Source organism: Ctenopharyngodon idella, chromosome 17 (assembly GCF_019924925.1).
Source record: "Ctenopharyngodon idella isolate HZGC_01 chromosome 17, HZGC01, whole genome shotgun sequence".
In the NCBI taxonomy this organism is placed as follows: domain Eukaryota; kingdom Metazoa; phylum Chordata; class Actinopteri; order Cypriniformes; family Xenocyprididae; genus Ctenopharyngodon; species Ctenopharyngodon idella.
In genome coordinates, this window is record NC_067236.1 from 25571442 (window position 1) to 25592368 (window position 20927).

General features: G+C 37.4%; 1 protein-coding gene across 1 annotated transcript; it reads left to right on the forward strand.

Moving 5' to 3' along the window:
- The first annotated feature begins 296 nt into the window (after positions 1-296).
- On the forward strand, positions 297-15485 carry vrk1 (VRK serine/threonine kinase 1). The gene is made up of 13 exons (XM_051868627.1): positions 297-446; positions 4190-4366; positions 4458-4513; positions 4869-4938; positions 5521-5608; positions 6572-6680; positions 7174-7266; positions 10744-10876; positions 11139-11259; positions 11527-11585; positions 12862-13034; positions 14994-15087; positions 15206-15485. Exons 2-13 carry the CDS (start codon positions 4201-4203, stop codon positions 15322-15324), a joined length of 1281 nt encoding a protein of 426 aa, XP_051724587.1. The 5' UTR covers positions 297-446; positions 4190-4200; the 3' UTR covers positions 15325-15485.
- Positions 15486-20927: the final 5442 nt, after the last annotated feature.

The window sequence follows — 20927 nt, forward strand, 5'->3', positions numbered from 1 at the left end:
TACACTACAAAAATTGGACTAAAATATATGGAAAGTGCTCTATAAATAAAACTAGTACAAACTAATGTTAAATTCATATTCATGTTATGTTCATGTTACAGAGTTCCACCACCAAAACAATTGAATCATTGAGAATAGATAATACAGTCATTCAGTAAAGAAAAAGAAACACTGCAATAAACTTACTAAATTACATTTTCTGCAAAATAGATCCAATACTTCGCAGCACTTTTCAAATTTTCATATTTATTGTTATATACTTTGACTACTGTAACTGTTTGTGGAAAAACAAATGAAAAATACATATCCCATAAGCCATTGCAAAACCAGGAACTACGCCACTCTCTTTCTAACCAATCGCATTCGCTGAGCTGCACTCTGAAGAGACGTTTGCGGGAACTTTGGAGAGGAAGAGCTGTTACAACCTGCTACTTACGCGCGGAAAGGTTAGTAGAATATTCTCTATCTGCTTTGATAAAGCGTCATGTCCGTATGTGTTTACTAGAGGATTATGAGTACAAATCATCAGCTCTGTGATGATACAAAGCCGTAATAAGGCAGCTAACTCTGCTAGCATAGCGAGTTGAAATTAAGTCGCAGTTTCCCCCCAGATACAATATAAATAACTCGGAACCACTTACATTTATAATATTGTGTGACATCACCGCGTGTTTATCACTCTTAAATACTTGTATCATTCCTAAACAAAGTAAAACTATGAAAAGCTATTAATGCCTGTGTCTCTTTTAAATATAAAAGTGAAACAAACAGCATCATTGGCAGGACTGCAAACTGAAAATGTATCCCTAACTCAAATGTCATCACTGACATTGTCATTAATTGTAGTGCTCATACGAATACATCTGTCATGTTGAAAGTCTGGCTATTTAATATATTTACAGTTATTCCCCCGATTTTACAAATAAGGCTTAAGCTAGTCCTAGACTAAAATGCATGTTTGAACTCTTTCAAAAGAAAGAAACTTGCACTGAGATATCTTAAAATATGTCAGTGCAATTGTTTTGTCTCAAGATGCACATCAGTAATATTTTTTTCTAAGACACGTTTATAAAAGTTACTTAAATTCCCTAATTGAACTAAGGCCTAATCTGGTTTAGGCTAAGCCCTGTCTGTGAAATCGGGCCTATATGTCAATAATTATGACACAAACTCTGGCCTTCATGTCAGTCACACACCCTAGTCTTGTTTTTACTTGTAGTGTAACTATTAGTAGGCCTGTATCTCTGAAGGCATGTGTTCAGTGTAGCTTGAGATTCCATAATCATATGAAGAGACTACATCTGATGGTCAGGCTCATTTTTTTATTGTGATGTCCAAATGTCTAAGACCACATTAACAATCTTCGAAATTCTTTTCATTCTACCCTAGATTTTTTTAATTAGTATTATTTTGGAACAAGAGGGAGAGAGAGAGAGAGATAGAGAGAGAGAGAGAGAGAAGAATTTTAAGATTTTGCAGTATTTGTTGGACACTTAACCAATGTAAGCAAATATTTGACACTGGCAGGGTTGCTGTGGTCATAAAATGTCTAGACTTGTCAGTGAATTTTCAAAAATGTGATTTCAAGGTCTGTGAAAATCAGAGAAAATAAAATATTAAAATGTCATTGAAATTTGTATAATAAAAAGGATTTATATAGACATTCTGAATTTAAGTTAAGTTTTCTGTTAGATTATTCACTGTATATATAATATTTTAATGAAAAATGTATAAAATGAGAAATAAAGCTAAATAGGCTGGGTGATATGGACAAAAAAATATTGTGTTTTGTTTTGTTTTTTGACTGGATGACGATATACGGTATATATCTCTATTTTCTACTTATTTCTGTTGGAATTTAAAAAAAAAAAAAATATATATATATATATACAGGTGCTGGTCATATAATTAGAATATCATCAAAAAGTTGATTTATTTCACTAATTCCATTCAAAAAGTGAAACTTGTATATTATATTCATTCATTACACACAGACTGATATATTTCAAATGTTTATTTCTTTTAATTTTGATGATTATAACTGACAACTAAGGAAAATCCCAAATTCAGTATCTCAGAAAATTAGAATATTACTAATGACCAATACAAAGAAAGTATTTTTAGAAATCTTGGCCAACTGAAAAGTATGAACATGAAAAGTATGAGCATGTACAGCACTCATTACTTAGTTGGGGCTCCTTTTGCCTGAATTACTGCAGCAATGCGGCGTGGCATGGAGTCGATCAGTCTGTGGCACTGCTCAGGTGTTATTAGAGCCCAGGTTGCTCTGATAGTGGCCTTCAGCTCTTCTGCATTGTTGGGTCTGGCATATCGCATCTTCCTCTTCACAATACCCCATAGATTTTCTATGGGGTTAAGGTCAGGTGAGTTTGCTGGCCAATTAAGAACAGGGATACCATGGTCCTTAAACCAGGTACTGGTAGCTTTGGCACTGTGTGCAGGTGCCAAGTCCTGTTGGAAAATGAAATCTGCATCTCCATAAAGTTGGTCAGCAGCAGGAAGCATGAAGTGCTCTAAAACTTCCTGGTATACGGCTACGTTGACCTTGGACCTCAGAAAACACAGTGGACCAACACCAGCAGATGACATGGCACCCCAAACCATCACTGACCGTGGAAACTTTACACTGGACCTCAAGCAATGTGGATTGTGTGCCTCTCCTCTCTTCCTCCAGACTCTGGGACCCTGATTTCCAAAGGAAATGCAAAATTTACTTTCATCAGAGAACATAACTTTGGACCACTCAGCAGCAGTCCAGTCCTTTTTGCCTTTATCCCAGGCGAGACGCTTCTGACGCTGTCTGTTGTTCAAGAGTGGCTTGACACGACAGCTGAAACCCATGTCTTGCATACGTCTGTGCGTAGTGGTTCTTGAAGCACTGACTCCAGCTGCAGTCCACTCTTTGTGAATCTCCCCCACATTTTTGAATGGGTTTTGTTTCACAATCCTCTCCAGGGTGCGGTTATCCCTATTGCTTGTACACTTTTTTCTACCACATCTTTTCCTTCCCTTCGCCTCTCTATTAATGTGCTTGGACACAGAGCTCTGTGAACAGCCAGCCTCTTTTGACCTTTTGTGTCTTGCCCTCCTTGTGCAAGGTGTCAATGGTCGTCTTTTGGACAACTGTCAAGTCAGCAGTCTTCCCCATGATTGTGTAGCCTACAGAACTAGACTGAGAGACCATTTAAAGGCCTTTGCAGGTGTTTTGAGTTAATTAGCTGATTAGAGTGTGGCACCAGGTGTCTTCAAAGTTGAACCTTTTCACAATATTCTAATTTTCTGAGATACTGAATTTGGGATTTTCCTTAGTTGTCAGTTATAATCATCAAAATTAAAAGAAATAAACATTTGAAATATATCAGTCTGTGTGTAATGAATGAATATAATATAAAAGTTTCACTTTTTGAATGGAATTAGTGAAATAAATCAACTTTTTGATGATATTCTAATTATATGACCAGCACCTGTATATTATTTCACATCATGCCCAATGTTGCCCCATATTGAAGGCCATGAAAATGAATATAGTGAATGTAACCTTGTAGCCAATATTATGTGCAAAAAAGGTTAAAATCCCAATACTTTCTAACATTCTAAGTCAATAAACTAAAATTGAGGGGAAAAAAACTAAGTGTTTGGTGAGAGGACCACACATTCACTCATCTGAGCTTAGTAATTATATTAGCCTACATTTGTTTACACTATTATAATAGTCACTTTATAGTTACTGCTTCATAAAAATACGCTTACTTGTAGGTTTAAAATTCTACATGTGGCTCATTTAATGTCCAACAACAAATATTTTAGCAAAATGCATATTTTAATCAGAATTATTGCGTTCATGTTCTATTGCGCTTTGCCTGTTTGGAGCATATGCATGAGGCGGCGCTCGTTCACTGAAGTCTGTGAAGTTTAACGGAGCCTCGCTTGTGTAAGGATCGTCCACTCCTGACAGCAAAATGAAAATATTTGCATGATCTCACGCTGTGTCCGCTATTTTTCAGATGCGCAAACTATTGTATGTATAAACTGTATCGCCTCATCCTATATCGTTTATAAAAATAAATCGATGTATTGTACAAACTCGATATACTGCCCAGTACTAAACCTAGTGGTCCTCAATTCAGTTGTAATAAAGCTTGGGTTTCTCTTGTTTGATACTTTAAAGCATTTGGTAAAATGCCACCCAAGTCCAAGGCAAGTGGGGCGAAGAAAGCGAGAGCTCCAGCCAAGAGGAAACTGGCTGAAGAATTCCCACCTGGAGAAGTCCTAACGGATAACGGAAAGAAAAAATGGAAGCTTGGATCTGCTGTTGGGCAGGGAGGTTTTGGCCTGCTGTATCTCGGTAAGATTAAAAAAAAGGTAGGAAGTTCTAATGCTGTATTTGGATTTATTTATCAGTTGTTCAAATGCATTTTTGCCATATATCCTTTTAGCTAATGAAGACTCTTCAAAATCTGTTGGCGCTGATGCACCTTATGTCATTAAAGTGGTAAGTGATAACTTGAACAAAAAAGTGCTATAGACTTACATTAAAGGTGACCATAATAATATCATAGAGAAGCAACCATCCAGCAATGCCCTAGCAAACACCTAGCTTCCTAGCAACTTTTGCATGGGCGTGTACCAATCACATTTTCTTGAGGAAAATGTACAAATGTTTATATTTTACAAGCAAGCCAAATAAGATAGTTAATTTATAGCTTTGGTAAAATGACATATGTAATAATAGACGTACACTTTCCCCTTGCTGTTTTTTTTTTTATATGCATATATATATATATTTTTTTTTTTTTTTTTTTTTTTTTTTTTCTCTAAATGTCAGATATTTCTGGTGTTTCTTGCAGGAGCCAAGTGACAATGGCCCTCTCTTCTCTGAACTGAAGTTCTACATGCGAGCTGCCAAACCTGATCTAAGTATGCCCTTGTGACTGCAAACACACCCTCATATGCATGAGGAGCCAGACTGAAAAAAGTCGAAGAGCAACTCTTTTAATTAAAGAAAGTTCTGAGCTCACCATTGAGGGCCTTATGGAGACAGACAAACCACAACTCTCTGCCTTTGGTGGCTCTTATGGCTGCCCCAAGGCCACAGTATTGCGCTTTATTTAATAACAATCCAAATGTCAGTCTCCCTTGACAATTAACTGCTATATTACTAAGGAATGCTCATGTTTTATTCATTGGAATATTGTAATGTTGGTAAATATTTGTCCCACCAGCAGATTACCTTCCGGCACACTCGCAGTTTGGTCCCCGAGGAATACTCTTATATTACTTTGAGCACCAACAAGTTTAAAGAATAAAAGTTTTCAATAATTTGCCCACTTTATGAATTGATCATGTGATTGCAATTAACTGTTAGTGTGATTGTCTTAGTTCAGTTTTAGAAGTGATTAGTGATGTCTCACTGTAGTGTTTCTTCTTTTCACTGTGAAGTGGAATAGTTTAATTGTTGTGAATCATGTTTGTGACAGAATGTTTTATATTTTGATTCAGTTGGGGCTTGGATGAAGTCAAGGAAAATTGAGTATTTGGGAGTTCCAAAATATTGGGGCTCTGGTTTTCATGAGAAAGGTGGTAAGAGGTAGGAAAATTCACCATTGTACATAATGATTAACATGACATCTTATGTGAGTTTTTTTATTATTATTGTTATTATTATTATTAATAAAATGTTTAGGAAGTTACAGATGTTTTTGATCTTTGATCTTTTGAACACACAAGAATGCCACTTAAAGGGATAGTTCACCCAAAAATGAAAAATATTTAATGATTTACTCACCCTCAAGCCATCCAATGTATATATGACTATCTTCTTTCAGACAAACACAATCGAAGATATATACTAGCTTCCGCCAGATGACTGTACGCATACTGCATAAGTCGACTTGCGCCGAATGAGTAACCCCCTGATGCGATGTTTGACGCAAGATGTAGGAGTAGCGTAAACTTAGGTGAGAGTAGATGCCTCTCATGGTTTAAACAAATAGGGATGTGCAACAAACTCAGGCACCTCTTCTCTTATATCAAAATCCTCCGATTCTCCACCGATTCTCTTTAAAATTTCTTGTTTTAGATTTCTAATTCATGACCGGTGTTTTGTTTTGCTCTCTAATCTGCACTTCTTCGTTCGTCATTAAGTCATGCGTCGGGTCAGGAGTTACTCTTCCGCTGCAAATCGATGTGTATGGCCGTCTGCCAGAAGCTAGTTATTTTACTTTGTAAAGTTTTAAATATGGATATTTTTCTTACAAAAACCCATCACTTTGTTTCAGAAGGCCTTTATTAACCCCCTGGAGCAGTATGTATTATTTTTTTTTATGATGGATTGATGCATTTTTTTTTGGGCTTCAAAACACGCCCCCCATTTACTACCATTTTAAAGCTTGGAAGAGCCAGGATATTTTTAAATATATCTCTGATTGTGTTTGTCTGAAAGAAGATAGGAAGGCTTGAGGGTGGGTAAATCATCGGATAATTTTCCCATGTTATATAGTTATAAACTATTCATTTAAATGTAATGATTTCACATTAATCTTCATGACAGGTACAGATTTATGGTCATGGATCGATTTGGTACAGATCTACAGAAGAAATTTGAGGAAAACGGAAAGAAATTTCCAAGGAAACTGGTTCTTCAGCTGGGCCTCAGACTTGTAGGTTTCTTCTTTCAAAAGAAGTAAACTATGCTGAAAGTTTAATGGTGCACCAAGTTATGTTTTGTTTGTTTTGCTGATCTTCATAACAGAGGTCTTATACTTCAGTTTGACTTTTTAACAAAGCAATTATTTTATGTTACTGCTGTCATAGAAATACCCACTTCACGTATGGATATGTCACTCATGATTAATTTACAACCAAAATTTCCAATAATATATTTCCAATATTTCACAACCAAAATATCCAATATGTGGGGTTACTAAAATAAAATGAGCAATGAGGGAGGCCACTGTTCTGTACAATAATATACTAATAATTATAAAATATGTCAATAAGCACAATTAATTTTTATTGCTATTAAACTTTAGTTAAATATGCACAGAATATTTCAACATGACTGTTGCAGGCAGTGGGAGGGAAATCTTATATTCCTGTTTTAGTATTATTATTATAAAATCTCATATTCTAACAAATCTTTCATCTCTCTAGCTTGACATTCTGGAGTACATCCATGACCATGAATATGTGCATGCAGACATCAAAGCCTCCAACCTTCTTCTGTCCTACACCAACCCCAATCAGGTTTGTTTCAAGCCTTCCACATGTTAAACAGATCTCTGTTGCCATGGCTGTACAGCTCTAACTGTAGAGACGTAGAAGGCAGTGTGTGTAGACTGCAGGACTATACAGAGCTCCTACTTCTTTTAATTGGAGTACCAGTGATTTGCAATATAAGAAACTACTTGTCTTATTTTTTTTCCATCTGTTAATGAGATTTGGGTGGGAAAAAAAGCAAAACAATTTAAGCCTTTAATGCGGCTCATAAACTGGAGAGATTAGAGACAGTATTGAAGCTGTCTCTAGCAAATAAGGTTTGGGGGCTGGGCAGGGGCAAATATTTAATTTGAAGATTAATAATGTATCAGTGGTGTATTATTAAGCTGCTATTTTTAAAGTCACAATTTAAAACTCGGCCTCTTGGGATTAGTCGCTGTTTACTTGGTGACTCTGTGCATCCTTTTTTTAAAAATTGCTTGGGTCTTCTCTTTGCTTCTGAATACATGTATTTCTATGTTTTACAAATGTGTGAATAAAGTGCACAGACACTGAAATGCACCGGTTGTAAACCTAAATAATAGAAATGCTTAATGATATTTTAATTTCAATCGGATATAGGAATTTGAAATGTTATTGTGTGATGGGAACATAAGATAATGGTTTTTGAAACTAATTGTAGGCTCTTCCTTTGAATTTTGAACTGAATGTAAATGACTTATGAACTGGATCTTATAACATATGAGTTATCAAACTCATGAGTTACCAGTTAAAAGTCTGATGAATCTTTCACAGAGTAAACTCACAAGTTATCCAAGTGGTTTCTAAATTAACATCTGAAAGTAATGTTAACATACAGTTTGGTAAGTCAGGTGATCAATCAGTAATGATTTGAATGGATTCAAGTTTTTTTTTTTTTACAAAATTAAACGTTTTGTTTTGATTTTGTGAATGTAAACGTGTAATTTAAGACACATTTTGCTTTTTTTTTTTTTTTTTTTTTTTATTTATTATGCTTACACTTTACAAGTGAAGGATGGACGAGGGTGCAAGGGTGCAAAATCAGATTTCTATGTCTAGAACTTCCTGAAAAGTTCGGCTTATCGTAGTATAGAGCTTCATGATTTGAGAATCACAATTTTTTTTGTTTCAAACAAAGATCACGATTTTCAACAGACAACTAAACAAAATAACATAATTTACTAGAGATTCTGACAATATGTTAATTGCTGCAGTCTATTTAAAACGTAATTAGTCTGAATCAGTGGCGTAACTTTGTTTTAAAAAGTGGGTGGGACAGTGTGTGTTGTAATTGTATTATTACAATAATAAAAGCACGAAATTTATTGACATAGACCTCATGTTTAATATGATAGTTTCATCCTTACATCTATAATACAATATATTGTTAGTCTCAAGAGTATTTATTTTAGTCAATAAATATGTGGATTCATGAATAATATTAGATTGTCCTGATGGACTAACGGTAGAATTTTTGTTCAACGTACCAGAGGCTCGGGTTCTAATCCGCCCTCGTATCATTTATTTTATTTTATTCTCATTAAAACCAAAGATGTTCATCAGTGATTGTATATCAAGAGTAGGGACACCTTTATGTGTATTTTGTTTTGTGATTTTACCTGAATGAATAGTGTCTCCGCAACAGCACTAAACGATATATTGAAGCACTCGTCCGTGTGAAGACTGCGCAGTGTGCACAAGCGCCAAGAGAGCACGAATGCAATTCACGAATGAATTGCTAATCAACTAGAGATGTTTCTTTTGTATTTGATACATCCGTGCCGTGAGAAAATGTGGTGGGGACAAAATCGATCCTGGCAAAAAGTGGTGGGGACATGTCCCACCCGCAAATTACGCCTATGGTCTGAATATATTATTTAAAAAAAAAACTGTTTGAATGAATGATTCAATGACTCACTCATAAGGACTTCACTTGTTTTATTACTGGATGAATCAGCATTTTTGAACAAATTTCTTGAATGATTCAATGACAAATACAAATATTTTTTTTAATAGTCACTTGTTGCCACCAGGTGGAGACTGTAATGATGTAATCGATACAATCGTTATTTGAAGCACCAAGTTTCTTTCAAAAGGTGATTTGCTCTATTTTGATCTCTACTGTAGACATCAGTGTTTATATCCGAACTATAAACTTTTATAGAATAGAATAGCTTTTATTGTTATTGTATAGCTATACAACAAAAATTTTGGCCTCTCACACTGAAAATGCACACACGCACACACACACAGACAATGGTACAGAAAGCAATGTAAACAGATTCTTAGTATTCTCACAACCTCTGAAGCTTATGATTTATCCCATTATCTAATTTCTTCTGTGATAAATATGAATATACATAACACAGAAATAACAAAACTGTGTGATTGAAAAGACTGCGAAGCTGTTTCATACCTACAGTGTTACTGTACATGATAACTGGTTCAGTGGCAGCACGAACACACATTTGAATCTTCCGGTGTGATTTTGTCAAATGTTTAATAGACACAGGCGAATCTTTGTCTTTTAGGAATGAGATTGCAGTCTTGATTCAGACACCCACACAATCTTTTAACGATTAATCATGCATCTCTATCCCTCGTATAAATCAAGCTGCTATTTAATGTGTTGTGTTGTGCTGTGTGTGTCAGGACATACGCAGTATTGGGACATCATTAAGGAAGAATGTTAACCTCGTAGCATTCACCTGGTCCAGTAAAATGGTGTTATATTTGTACAACCATTTGTACAGTCTTGTAGAGGAATAATGACTTGTGAGATAACTGACTGTTTAAACTGTTTAACAGTTGGCAGTGTGGGTTGAAGACATTTTGATCTCCAAATGTAAGCATGTCCAGATGTAAAACGCAGAGTAAAAGGTGATTCATCAGACTGTATAAATTTTCAGATGCTCAGGGAGGAAAGCTGTGTGTTTGTCATGCAGCTTTGTACACCGCATGACAAAAAGTTTTAGTTTAAATAGTTTTTCCTAAAAGTTAGTGATGTTTGTCACTGTAGGTGAGCTGTTAATCTTGACTGTGGCAAATTGGCATATGCAGTTATTTTTGAGACACTTTACCTGGACACATCAAATAATTTTGCACTTTTTTGGGGGGGTAATTGGTGCACCTGCAATTTGTGCACTGACTGTTTTAGTATCTTTGAAACTCTGTTAGCTGCTTCCTGTTGCTTTGAAAACTCTGCTATCAAAGTGCTAATTGTCAGACCTCTTTTATATGTGACACATTCTGCTAATTGGAAATCAGTCTGTTTGCAGCTGCATATGTGATTTATTTGTATTAACCTTAAAGTTTCTGTAGACTTTATTATCTTGGATGTGTTGTATCTGTAAATAATATTTATATTCCAATTGTTATAGCAATGATTTACATTTGTTGCACAGGAAGCATTTGATTTTGACTTGTTTGTTTTCTCTCTCTCTCTCTCTCTCTCTCTCTCTCTCTCTCATTTGTTTAACCCAGGTATATTTAGTGGATTATGGATTGGCCTATAGATACTCTCCTGAAGGAGTGCCAAAGGAGTACAAAGAAGACCCAAAGAGGTGTCATGACGGGACCATTGAGTTCACTAGTATTGATGCGCACAAAGGAGTCGGTAAGAAATTAGAATAATCAAATCTAATGGTCACTCTTTAACTTTAAGCTAGGCGAATCCCTATGACCTGAAAACTGGATATTTTTTAATTTTTAATCACTTAATTTTTTTCGTGAAGCTTGTGATGGAAAAATTATACAGAGAAATAATGTTTTTAAAAGTTGATGTAATGATACTTTGCATCAGATACTACAAAGTTAGGAAACCCCTTAAAAATGGCCTGTTGATGTTCCTCTCTGTGGGGTAAATTATTACATTTCAGCCCCTTCAAGAAGAGCAGACCTGGAAATCATGGGTTACTGCATGATCCAGTGGCTTTGTGGCCGTCTTCCCTGGGAGGACAAACTTCAGGACCCACTGTATGTCAGAGACTCCAAACTTCGGTGAGAATCTTTAACCTCACTTGTAGCATTTCATGTTTTACTTCTTTTTCTAAACCGAGATGTAATATACTTTATTTTTTGCCATTGGCTAATGAATATTAACTTGCGTGGAAAAAAATGCTTCTTTGCAATATAACATTTATTTTTCCCTTAATTGCCTTAAAACAAATTACTGGATACAAATAATAATGGGTTAGATTTAATGAATTATAATAGATACATTTCCAAGATGTTGTTTGATTCATTTTTAAATATTCTTCTCCTCAGGTGTAGAGACAATATTGATGAGTTCTTGAAAAGCTGTTTCACTTCAGAAAATAAACCAGGTGAGAAAAAACAGTGCATTATTTAAGTTCTTAGGAGAAGCTTTTATGTATTTAAAAAGATGTATGCACTTTGGTTGTAAAATATCTATTATATAGTTTGTTTTACAGTAGGTTAATAGTATTGAATCTTAAGCAGTTTCTCACAACTAAATGGCAATTAAGCATATTTATTTTTTTAACCGTGTTGCGACCGCAGAAGCACCTGTGAATTCTGCAGTAGTACTTTTTGTTTGTCTGCCAAGCGGTAATTGGAGTGACGCACTTTCGAGCTCTGATGTACAAACAAGAGCGTGAGGGCCTCTTCTCTTTATAATGAGTGTGGACCTGGTGATTTAGCCTTAATTAGAGCTAATCTATCAGCTCTGTGCTAATTCCTGCAACTTCTCACACTAACTTTATACTGGAGCATGATTAATTTCCACTTTTTATACATATACACATTTTCTGTTGACATATTTTAGTGAAATGTTAAGTAAATCTAAATGTAAAGTGTACGTAACCATTGTATCAGCTACCCCGCTCGACCACAAAGCAATGAAATAAATAAAAGATGAAGTTTTTAAACAAACTTGTTTTTCACCCATCTCCGTTCTCGACCTCTGCATTGCCTAGTTTTGCAGTCAGCGTGTGGCAGTCTGTACTTTTGCAGAACTTTAGGGCGTTCTTTCTTTGTGTCATTTAAAAATCAAAGATGTCATTGGCTCCCTTTGCTCAGTCGCTGATGTGATGGCAGTTCTTAAGCCCTGTGACAGCCGCGCGGCAGACGGCGAGATCCCTCCTCAGGCTGTTGTCTTGTGCGTACACGGCGCATCACAACACCGAGGTGATGGGAGGCGGCACTGTTAGCACGGCCATCACGACTAATTCTGTTTGGTGTGACTATTTTAGCAGCCGACAGTAAACAACAGTTTGTGAGCAGAGAAGTATAAGGAACAAAGTGACAAATGTCAGCCTCTCTCCTCTAAACTTAGCCTGAAGGTTAAAGTGTGAGCGTCTGCTGTGAAGACCTTGCCCTACAGGGACTGTTCTGTCTATGCTAAAAGCACAAACCTACATGCACCTTATAAACATTGGACTTCTTGCGTGTTCGTTTGAGATGAACTTTAAGTCAGAGGTCCAAGTAGCTTGCGCTTAATCGCACACATAATTGCTCTTCATTTGTTTATTGACTCAGAAGTGTCGTTAACAGTGTGCATCTGTATCGCTATGTCTGAATAAATAAATCCATCTGCATTAAGATTTAAATGTTGTGCTTAATGTCTTTTTCGATTTCCAGAGGAAATGGGGAAGTTCATGCAAGAGGTCAAGGCTCTCGGATACACAGACAAGCCAGATTATGCAAAACTGCGAGGTATTTTCCAGCAAGGCCTGAAGACCATAGGGGCAACAGATGACAAAAAACTGGACTTCACCGTGTCGACTAATGGCACGGGCCCGCCCTCTGTCAAGGTGAGAGCCACCTTCAGTAGAACATCAAACAACTGACCTCTGTCACTCTCCCTCATTCACGGCGCATTGAAAATGCTCTGACAGTCCCTTTTTGAAGCCCAGCATTTAAAATAAGCCATTTCAACATCCTATAATTTGTTTACCTGTTGAAAGCAGATTCAAATTTGAAAATGCCCACACACGGTCCAAGACTAATTGCTCGGGTTAGTAGGAAATGCGGTCGAGTGCATTGATTTTCAAATACGATTAACGTGCAATGCTTTTAACAAGCTTTTCTTGAGCTTATTTGGATCTTAGAGCTGACACACAAATGTGCCCCTTGCTCACCTCATTTTACCTCGGACGTGTCACGATGTTAATATTTTTATGAATTGTTAGCTTAAAATCTTAATTTTTAGTATTTATCTCTGCATTTCAAATGGAAGAATGTAATTTGACCTTAGTTTCTTATCTTATAGTGCAGTCAACACCCTCAAGGTGTGAGCTGGTATGATATCTCACTCCTCTGAAATAATACTGCATCTCTGAAGACTTGCAAAAGAGGTTGTTAATCATTGAATCGTTTTATCTGGATTTCAAGTTAAATGATCTTCAGATATGAATTCTGCAGCCGTCGTGTATTTTGTGTAAAACAAACTGTCCGAGCCCGCAAAGATGCCCTCGATGCCCTCTTCATTCATGGGGTCCGGCACAAAGAGCTCTTGGCAACAAAGCCGTCTGCATCTCAGGTTCTCTCCAGCGCCCGGGTGTTTATCCCAGTGGCCCCTCCTCTTCCTCCCACAGACAGGTCCTGAGTGCCTGTGTTTATTCCCTGCTAATGTATCACAAATTTGCTGACACGGTAACCTTGGAGTCGGCGCGGGCCGACAATCAGCGAGCCGCACTTACGACGGGAGGGGACGGACTCTCCTCGCTTCCCACAATGCAGTTTGCATATGGAAGGTGCCACCAGGGAGCTGGCCCATGCCAGCTGAGGGTTACCTGCCCACTGCCGTTATTGTATGTAATTATCGAGCCAATCTGTTCAGCTCAGCAGGGTCTGGATGGTAATCATGAGGCAGCAATTGGCAAAATGGAAGGGAAATGTGAGGGGGTGTGGGGGGGGGGGCTAGTAAGGATGATAGTTCAAGTCCGAGAGAGGGGCGAGCATTCATTATGCAGTCTGAGTGAAGAAAAGGGAGAATTTGATTGCTGTCGTTAAGTGCATCTTCTTCATAACCCCTGGTTCGGTTAGCATGATTTCCTTGAATTGAGGACTTGAGCTTCTATGTTAGAGTTTTCATTGAGGAGAAAAAACCCAAGGATTTTTGATTGATGAAATTGTTCAAATAGATTAACTCAGGTTTTATTATTTGGAGTTCTAAGAAAGATTCTCAATATTGAATTCAAAAGTTTGGGTTTGGTAAGTTTTGAAAGAAGTCTCTTATGCTCACCTAGGCTGCATTTATTTGATAAAAATAAAATTGTGAAATATTATTACTGTTTTTAAATAACTGTTTTCTATTTTAATATATTATAATGTTTAATGTATTCCTGTGATTGGACAGCTGAATTTTCAGCATCATTACTTCAGTCTTCAGTGTCACATGATCTTTCAGAAATCATTCTAATATGCTGATTTGGTGCTCAAGAAACATTTATTATTATTAACAATGTTTTAACAGTTTACAGACCATACATTTTTGAATGGTAGTACACATGTATTGCGTGTGACATTTCAAATAATATTATTTGTTCCTGTCAGATTTACTGGATAGCTGAATCATAATTAAATCTCCTCAAGCGTTCACAACGCTGAAGGCGCATGCAGTCGTTTCCATGTGTATGTAGAGCAAAGGGTCCCTTCTTAATATTTGATTTGAACTTCCTCCAAGGTTGCTGTAGGCAAGTGAATTGACCACTGCTCTTCCATCTTTTTCATCCCCATGTTTGTGTTTTTTTGTTTTTTTTGATTGGAAGGCTCCCAAGCGAAAGAAAGCAGAGGAAAAAGGCCAGTCTGCTGATGAAACCGATGGCGCTCCGGCAAAGAAGAGGCGAGCTCCACAGAAGAAGGGTAAGCCATGTTTATGGACCTTAGAGTAGCCTCTGGCTGAACTTTTTTAGCTGTCGTCATCAAATTTAGTAACAATGGTTGTGGTAAACATTTTAAAATGAACATGTAACCTGTTTAGAAGTGAATGGGGCTAAAAAGGCGGCGAGTCCTGTGAAGCGGCCGGCGAAGAAAGAAGCTCAGGCCTCCTCTGAGCCAGCGGTGAAGAAAAGCAGAGGAAGGCCTAAGAAGAACTCTTAATCCCCTTCGCACTCTAGTTCAAGTTGTTTCCTTTTTGTATCTTTTAAATTGTCTGGTCTGTATTTGTTCTCTGTGGTTGCATTTTCTTAAACTTTAGCAGGGTGTTGGGCACACTCTCTCACAGTGAAATGATAATAAATAAGGGGTAAAAAAAAAAACGACAGTGGCTTTGAGTTGTGAGTTATTTTCATTCCTTTGTAATGCCTTGAATAATCAAGCCTATGTGGATGAGGTCCAGAGGGGATTGCTTTGCCCCCGATAAGGAAATCCCTGAAGGAGCTCAGAGTCCCGACTCTTCCCCCGCCACATTTTCCCCTTGTTGTTGTGCTATGAAAGCCGCCGTGCGGCTGGCACTCCGACGTCTGTGGGAGAGGCGAGCTGGTCTTTGATACCTGCATCGAGGCAGGCGAACGTGTGGCAGACGCCACTGAGCCGGGTATGTGCGTTTGGAGAAGGGGGCTCTGCGCCTTTCCGCTCGGCTGCCATTTGATCAGGTGGAGACAAAAGACTAGCACTTGGGTCCTACTTTCCATGTCACTCTCGCTTGAGTCTTTCTTAACTTCCTGTTCTCCGCTAGGAAATGGCTTCAAAGAGCTATCATTAAAAGTTAGTTGTGGCTGCACCACTTGTTATGCATTGTAACTTTATCGCTGGTTTTGATAACACACGACAGCTTTCGCAGGCGTATTTTTAGGTCCAAATGTCATCTTGAATTGTTTGCTTTGTAATCGCAGTAAAATTGATATGACATTGAGGGGACAGGAATAATTTGATGAGGACAGGTTAGAATACATGAATAATAGATATGGCATGTGTACAGGGTCGTGATTGGAAGAGCAGAGTTATGTTTTCCAGGAGTTTGGGGAAATGCACTTGTAATAAATAAAACCAAACTCAGACGTCTATTTTTTTTGAGCACAAGAAAGTTGCCACCACAATTTAAGAAAGAATCGATGCACTGTATCAATACAGATCTGCTGATTCAATTCTGGTTTACAGGGTTTTGTTTATATTTGATACTGATTTTTAAATTCTGATTTATTTAGAAAGTCCATTTTGCATACAAATAGAAGAAATTATCATTCTGTTAATGCTGTAAATAATACATCATCAGCAAAGGGCTGTAAACATGCAGTTTTATTCCGATTCAAACCGGTAACTTGTGTTTTAAACCATTAACTTAAAAAACTGGCTCATAAAAGCCATTCATGAGTTGGACAACAATAGTCACGTTGCGTTTTTGAAAATATGCGTATATGAGCAAATATTATTTTGGATTATTTAAATGAAGATCACAAATTACAAGGTCCAGAAATGTACTAAAGACATTGTTAAAATAGTCTGTGACTGCAGTAGTTCAATTTTTATAATTTCATGAAGGGACGAGAATACTTTTTGTGTGCAAAATAATGACTTTATTCAACAATATCCTCTCTCCTACGCAGTTGATGCAGTACAGGCAGCACTTCCATGTTTACGTCAGAATGCCGACTCATTATTGGCCGGCTCCTGCGTCAGCATCACACACATCACACAAAATGTCGCGCTCAAGTTAAAATCAGTTCAATAAAATTTTAGAAAACAGCGTCTCGAGACCTTGCGGTTTTTTCCCCATTCCACTGCCACTTCTTGCGTTTTTCAAAGCAAAAACGCATTCTGTGTGAACGAGCCCTAAGAGAATGACACAGAAGAGAAGATATTGTTCAATAAAGTCGTTATTTTTGTTTTTTTTGCTCACAAAAAGTACTCTCGTCGCTTCATAAAATTAAGGTTGAACCACTGCAGTCACATGGACTATTTTAACAATGTCTTTAGTACCTTTCTGGACCTTGAAAGATAGTGGTTAAATTGCTGTCTATGGATGAGTCTGATACCTCTCGGATTTCATCAAAAATATCTTAATTTGTGTTCTGAAGATTAACAAAGGTCTTATGGGTGTGGAACAACACATGAGGATGAGTAATTAATGACAATTTTCATTTTTGAGTGAACTAACCCTTTAATTAGAAATTAAGTGAGAAATGTATTATTAATTGGAAAATAAGATTGGCTGAGCCCTAGATGAATTTTATTTCTCAATGCTTCAGAGGGCTCTGTAAAATGTGACGTATAAAGTCAAACTGCTAAGTAATCAAAACCATGGTAAATGGATGCATGGTAAATGGATGCACTTAAGTTTCCAAACCTTTGCAACTTGTGTAGTTACCAAAAACCCTGAGTTGTGCTTTCTTTTAACACTAAACTGATTGCAGTTGTCCATCATCATCTGCTCTAGGGCCGACTTAGCGATTCTCTCTCATGTACACGAAAAACATCTTTGAAGCTGTTATACCCAATTTGCCCATTTCATAGCTCCTCTGAGGCCAATCTCCCACCTTTCACCCTCTCTGGTTTCCTTGCTGAGGGGGGACCACAGCCTTGGTTGCCTTGTTAACTCTAGTTAGACTCAGTTGGCCCAGCAAGAACAGTGAAAGGGGAAGATGTTTCTCCAAATGTTTGTTTTCAGAGCGGAGCCGCGTGAGCCCTGAGCTGATGCCGGCATCGATTGTTCCAACAGTGAGGACTAAAGTGCACCCCTGTGCGCTTTCTTCCCCTTCCTCACCACTGACCTTCAGGGCGCACAGCCATTGCTCCGCAGTAGGGGGCAGTAGTACATAATGATTGCACAGCTGGGGGGAGGAAGGTGGGTGGGGGAAGCAAACCTTAAACACAACATTACCACCTGTACCTCACCAGAGGACATGCTGCTTTGATAGGCCTGACTGTGGCCATTGATTGACCTGTGTTTAGATCCACTCTCTTAGTTTCTAAGAGTTTGTCTTGGGCTGTTGGGGTTTGCTGGAGGGCTGCATGCTGGAAAATAATTTCTCCTCACAGAGATTTCACTGGCTCTCTGCTTTCCTCAACGTTTCGGAAGGGGGTTGGTTGTTATTAACGGTAACTAGTGCTCTTGTTTTGAAACTGGCTTTTATTGGCTTGCTGCACTCTTGAAACTTTACGGATTAGGGAATGGCGAGATGTTTCTCCATTTATTACACTAAAACATGGACTGGAAAAAGGGGAAATCATTTTTATTAATTATTAGGGCTACATTACTGTTCAAAAGTTTGTGGTAATTAGGGGGAATTAACTTGATCAAAAGAAATTTACAATGTTATAAAAGATTTCTATTTCAAATAAATGCTGTTCTTTTGAACTTTTTTTTTTTTTCCCCCATCAAAAAATAATAAAGTATCACAGTTTTCACAAAAATATTAAGCAGCACAAGAGATGATGATAAGCACAACCTTAATAAGAAATGTTTCTCCCAATTAGTATATTAAAATTATGATCATGGGGCACTGAGGACTGGAGTAATGATAATTTAGCTTTGCCATTACAGAAATAATTTTTACAAATATTTTTTTTAAATACATTATAAAATATATTAAAAAGAGAAAATGTTACTTTAAATTATATTTCACAATATTACTATTTTAACTGAATTTTTTTTTTAATAAATGCAGCCTTGGTGAGCTTAAAGGGTTAGTTCACCCAAAACTGAAAATAATGTAATTTATTAGTCACCCTCATGTCGTTCTACACCCGTAAGACCTTCGTTCATCTTCGAAACACAAATTAAGATATTTTTGATGAAATCTGATGGCTCAGTGAAGCCTCTATTGCCAGCAATGTCACCGAACATCTCAAGATCCAGAAAGGTACTCAAAACATATTTAAAACAGTTTATGTGAGTACAGTGGTTCTACCTTAATATTATAAAGTGACGAGAATACTTTTTGTGCGCCAAAAAAATAAATAAATCATGACTTTTCAACAATATCTAGTGATGGCCGATTTCAAAACACTGCTTCAAAGCTTTACGGATCTTTTGTTTCAAATCAGTGATTCGGATCGTGTATCAAACTGCTGAAATCATGTGACGTTGGCACTCCGAACAACTGATTCGAAACAAATGATTTGTTAAGCTTCGAAGCAGTGTTTTGAAATCGGCCATCAGTAGATATTGTTCAAAAGTCATTGTTTTGTTTTTTTGGTGCACAAAAAGTATTCTCGTCACTTTATAATATTAAGGTAGAACCGCTGTAGTCACATGAACTGTTTTAAATATGTTTTGAGTACCTTTCTGGATCTTGATGTTCGGTGACATTGCTGGCAATAGAGGCCTCACTGAGCCATCGGATTTCATCAAAAATATCTTAATTTGTGTTCCGAAGATGCACGAAGGTCTTACGGGTGTAGAACGACATGAGGGTGAGTAATAAATGACATTATTTTCACTTTTGGGTGAACTAACCCTTTAAAAGACTTATTTAAAAAAAGTTGCTGCCCCCAAACCTGAATAGAAGTGTGTGAGATATATAGTGTTTTACAGGAGCATGTAAATACACCTGGATCAGATCCTGTTGCCAAGTGATTTGGGAGCTTTTGGCTCCATGTTGGAATACTAACTACGTTCACGCTTATTTTACATTTCTGGTACAGTGGCATTTTCTGTTCTACAAAAATCCAACATTCAGAGCCACAGGTTAGTAATAGAATAAGGGGAGGGGGTAGTTGGCAGTAATAGAATGGAAAAATTAAAGGTTGTCAATGATGGTTCCAAGGTAATTATAATCACAGATTTCATACTTTTTACTTTGTTTCGGTCATTTCTTTTCTGTTAGGTTATCTGATAAATTTGTCCAGCTCTTATCTTCATTTGTGTGTTTTGGGGGCATAAAAGAATAGATTCTTCTGTCTGATTTATCAACACCAGCTCTGTTTTTTCTATCTTTCTCTCCTTTAGATGAAATAAATTTCACTGTTATTGTGTTTGTATTTATTCCCTTCCCCATGTGCCCCCATTCCGAAATACCCACACATGGAAAAAGAAATATACTGATTTTACATGGCCGAGAGAGAAAGAGCTCTTTCAATGCAGTTATGGTACATTTGCGATTCTAGTTGTGTGTAAATATTAGAAAACAGCAGGTTCTCACATTCACCGAGGAAAGGCATAGCAATGGGGCTAAGACGCGCGTTCTTATCGGTATTGTATTCACACTACACCGTCCTCCTGCTGTTTCTAATCTGCCGCCGCCGCTGTGAGCAAAACTGGACAGGCATTTATTGTCCCAGCAGGGGTATGCTTGACAAGAGAATGTTAAACACTCCACTACCTGCAATTTTCAAAGGTGATACTACACATGATAAAATGTAGATACACGCTTAATTTCTGTTTTGGGGAAAACAGGGGAGAAACTAAAAAAAAAAACGTAACTGATTTTTCTCTTTCTTTTCCATATTATGAGCTGGATTCAGCCAGTGTAGTGTGTGCTTTTACTCTTTGTAAGTTGAAAAAGCTGTGCCTCGTAAGCCGTTGATCCTCCAGGCGAAAGACTTGTCCAAAACGAAAGTGCCAAGTCCAAGTCTGCGGGCCAAATTGCAATCTTTAATTCGATTTACCCTTGGCAGCGGCATTGAGTGGGTTTAGTGGTCATCAAAAAGACATGTTCATCAGCGTGAGGCGAGCTCTCTTACTCCAAACTGTCCATGCCATTCATCAGTGCTCTCTCAGACGACTCCCTCAACCTCTCCATGTCTCAGACAAGTGATGAGTG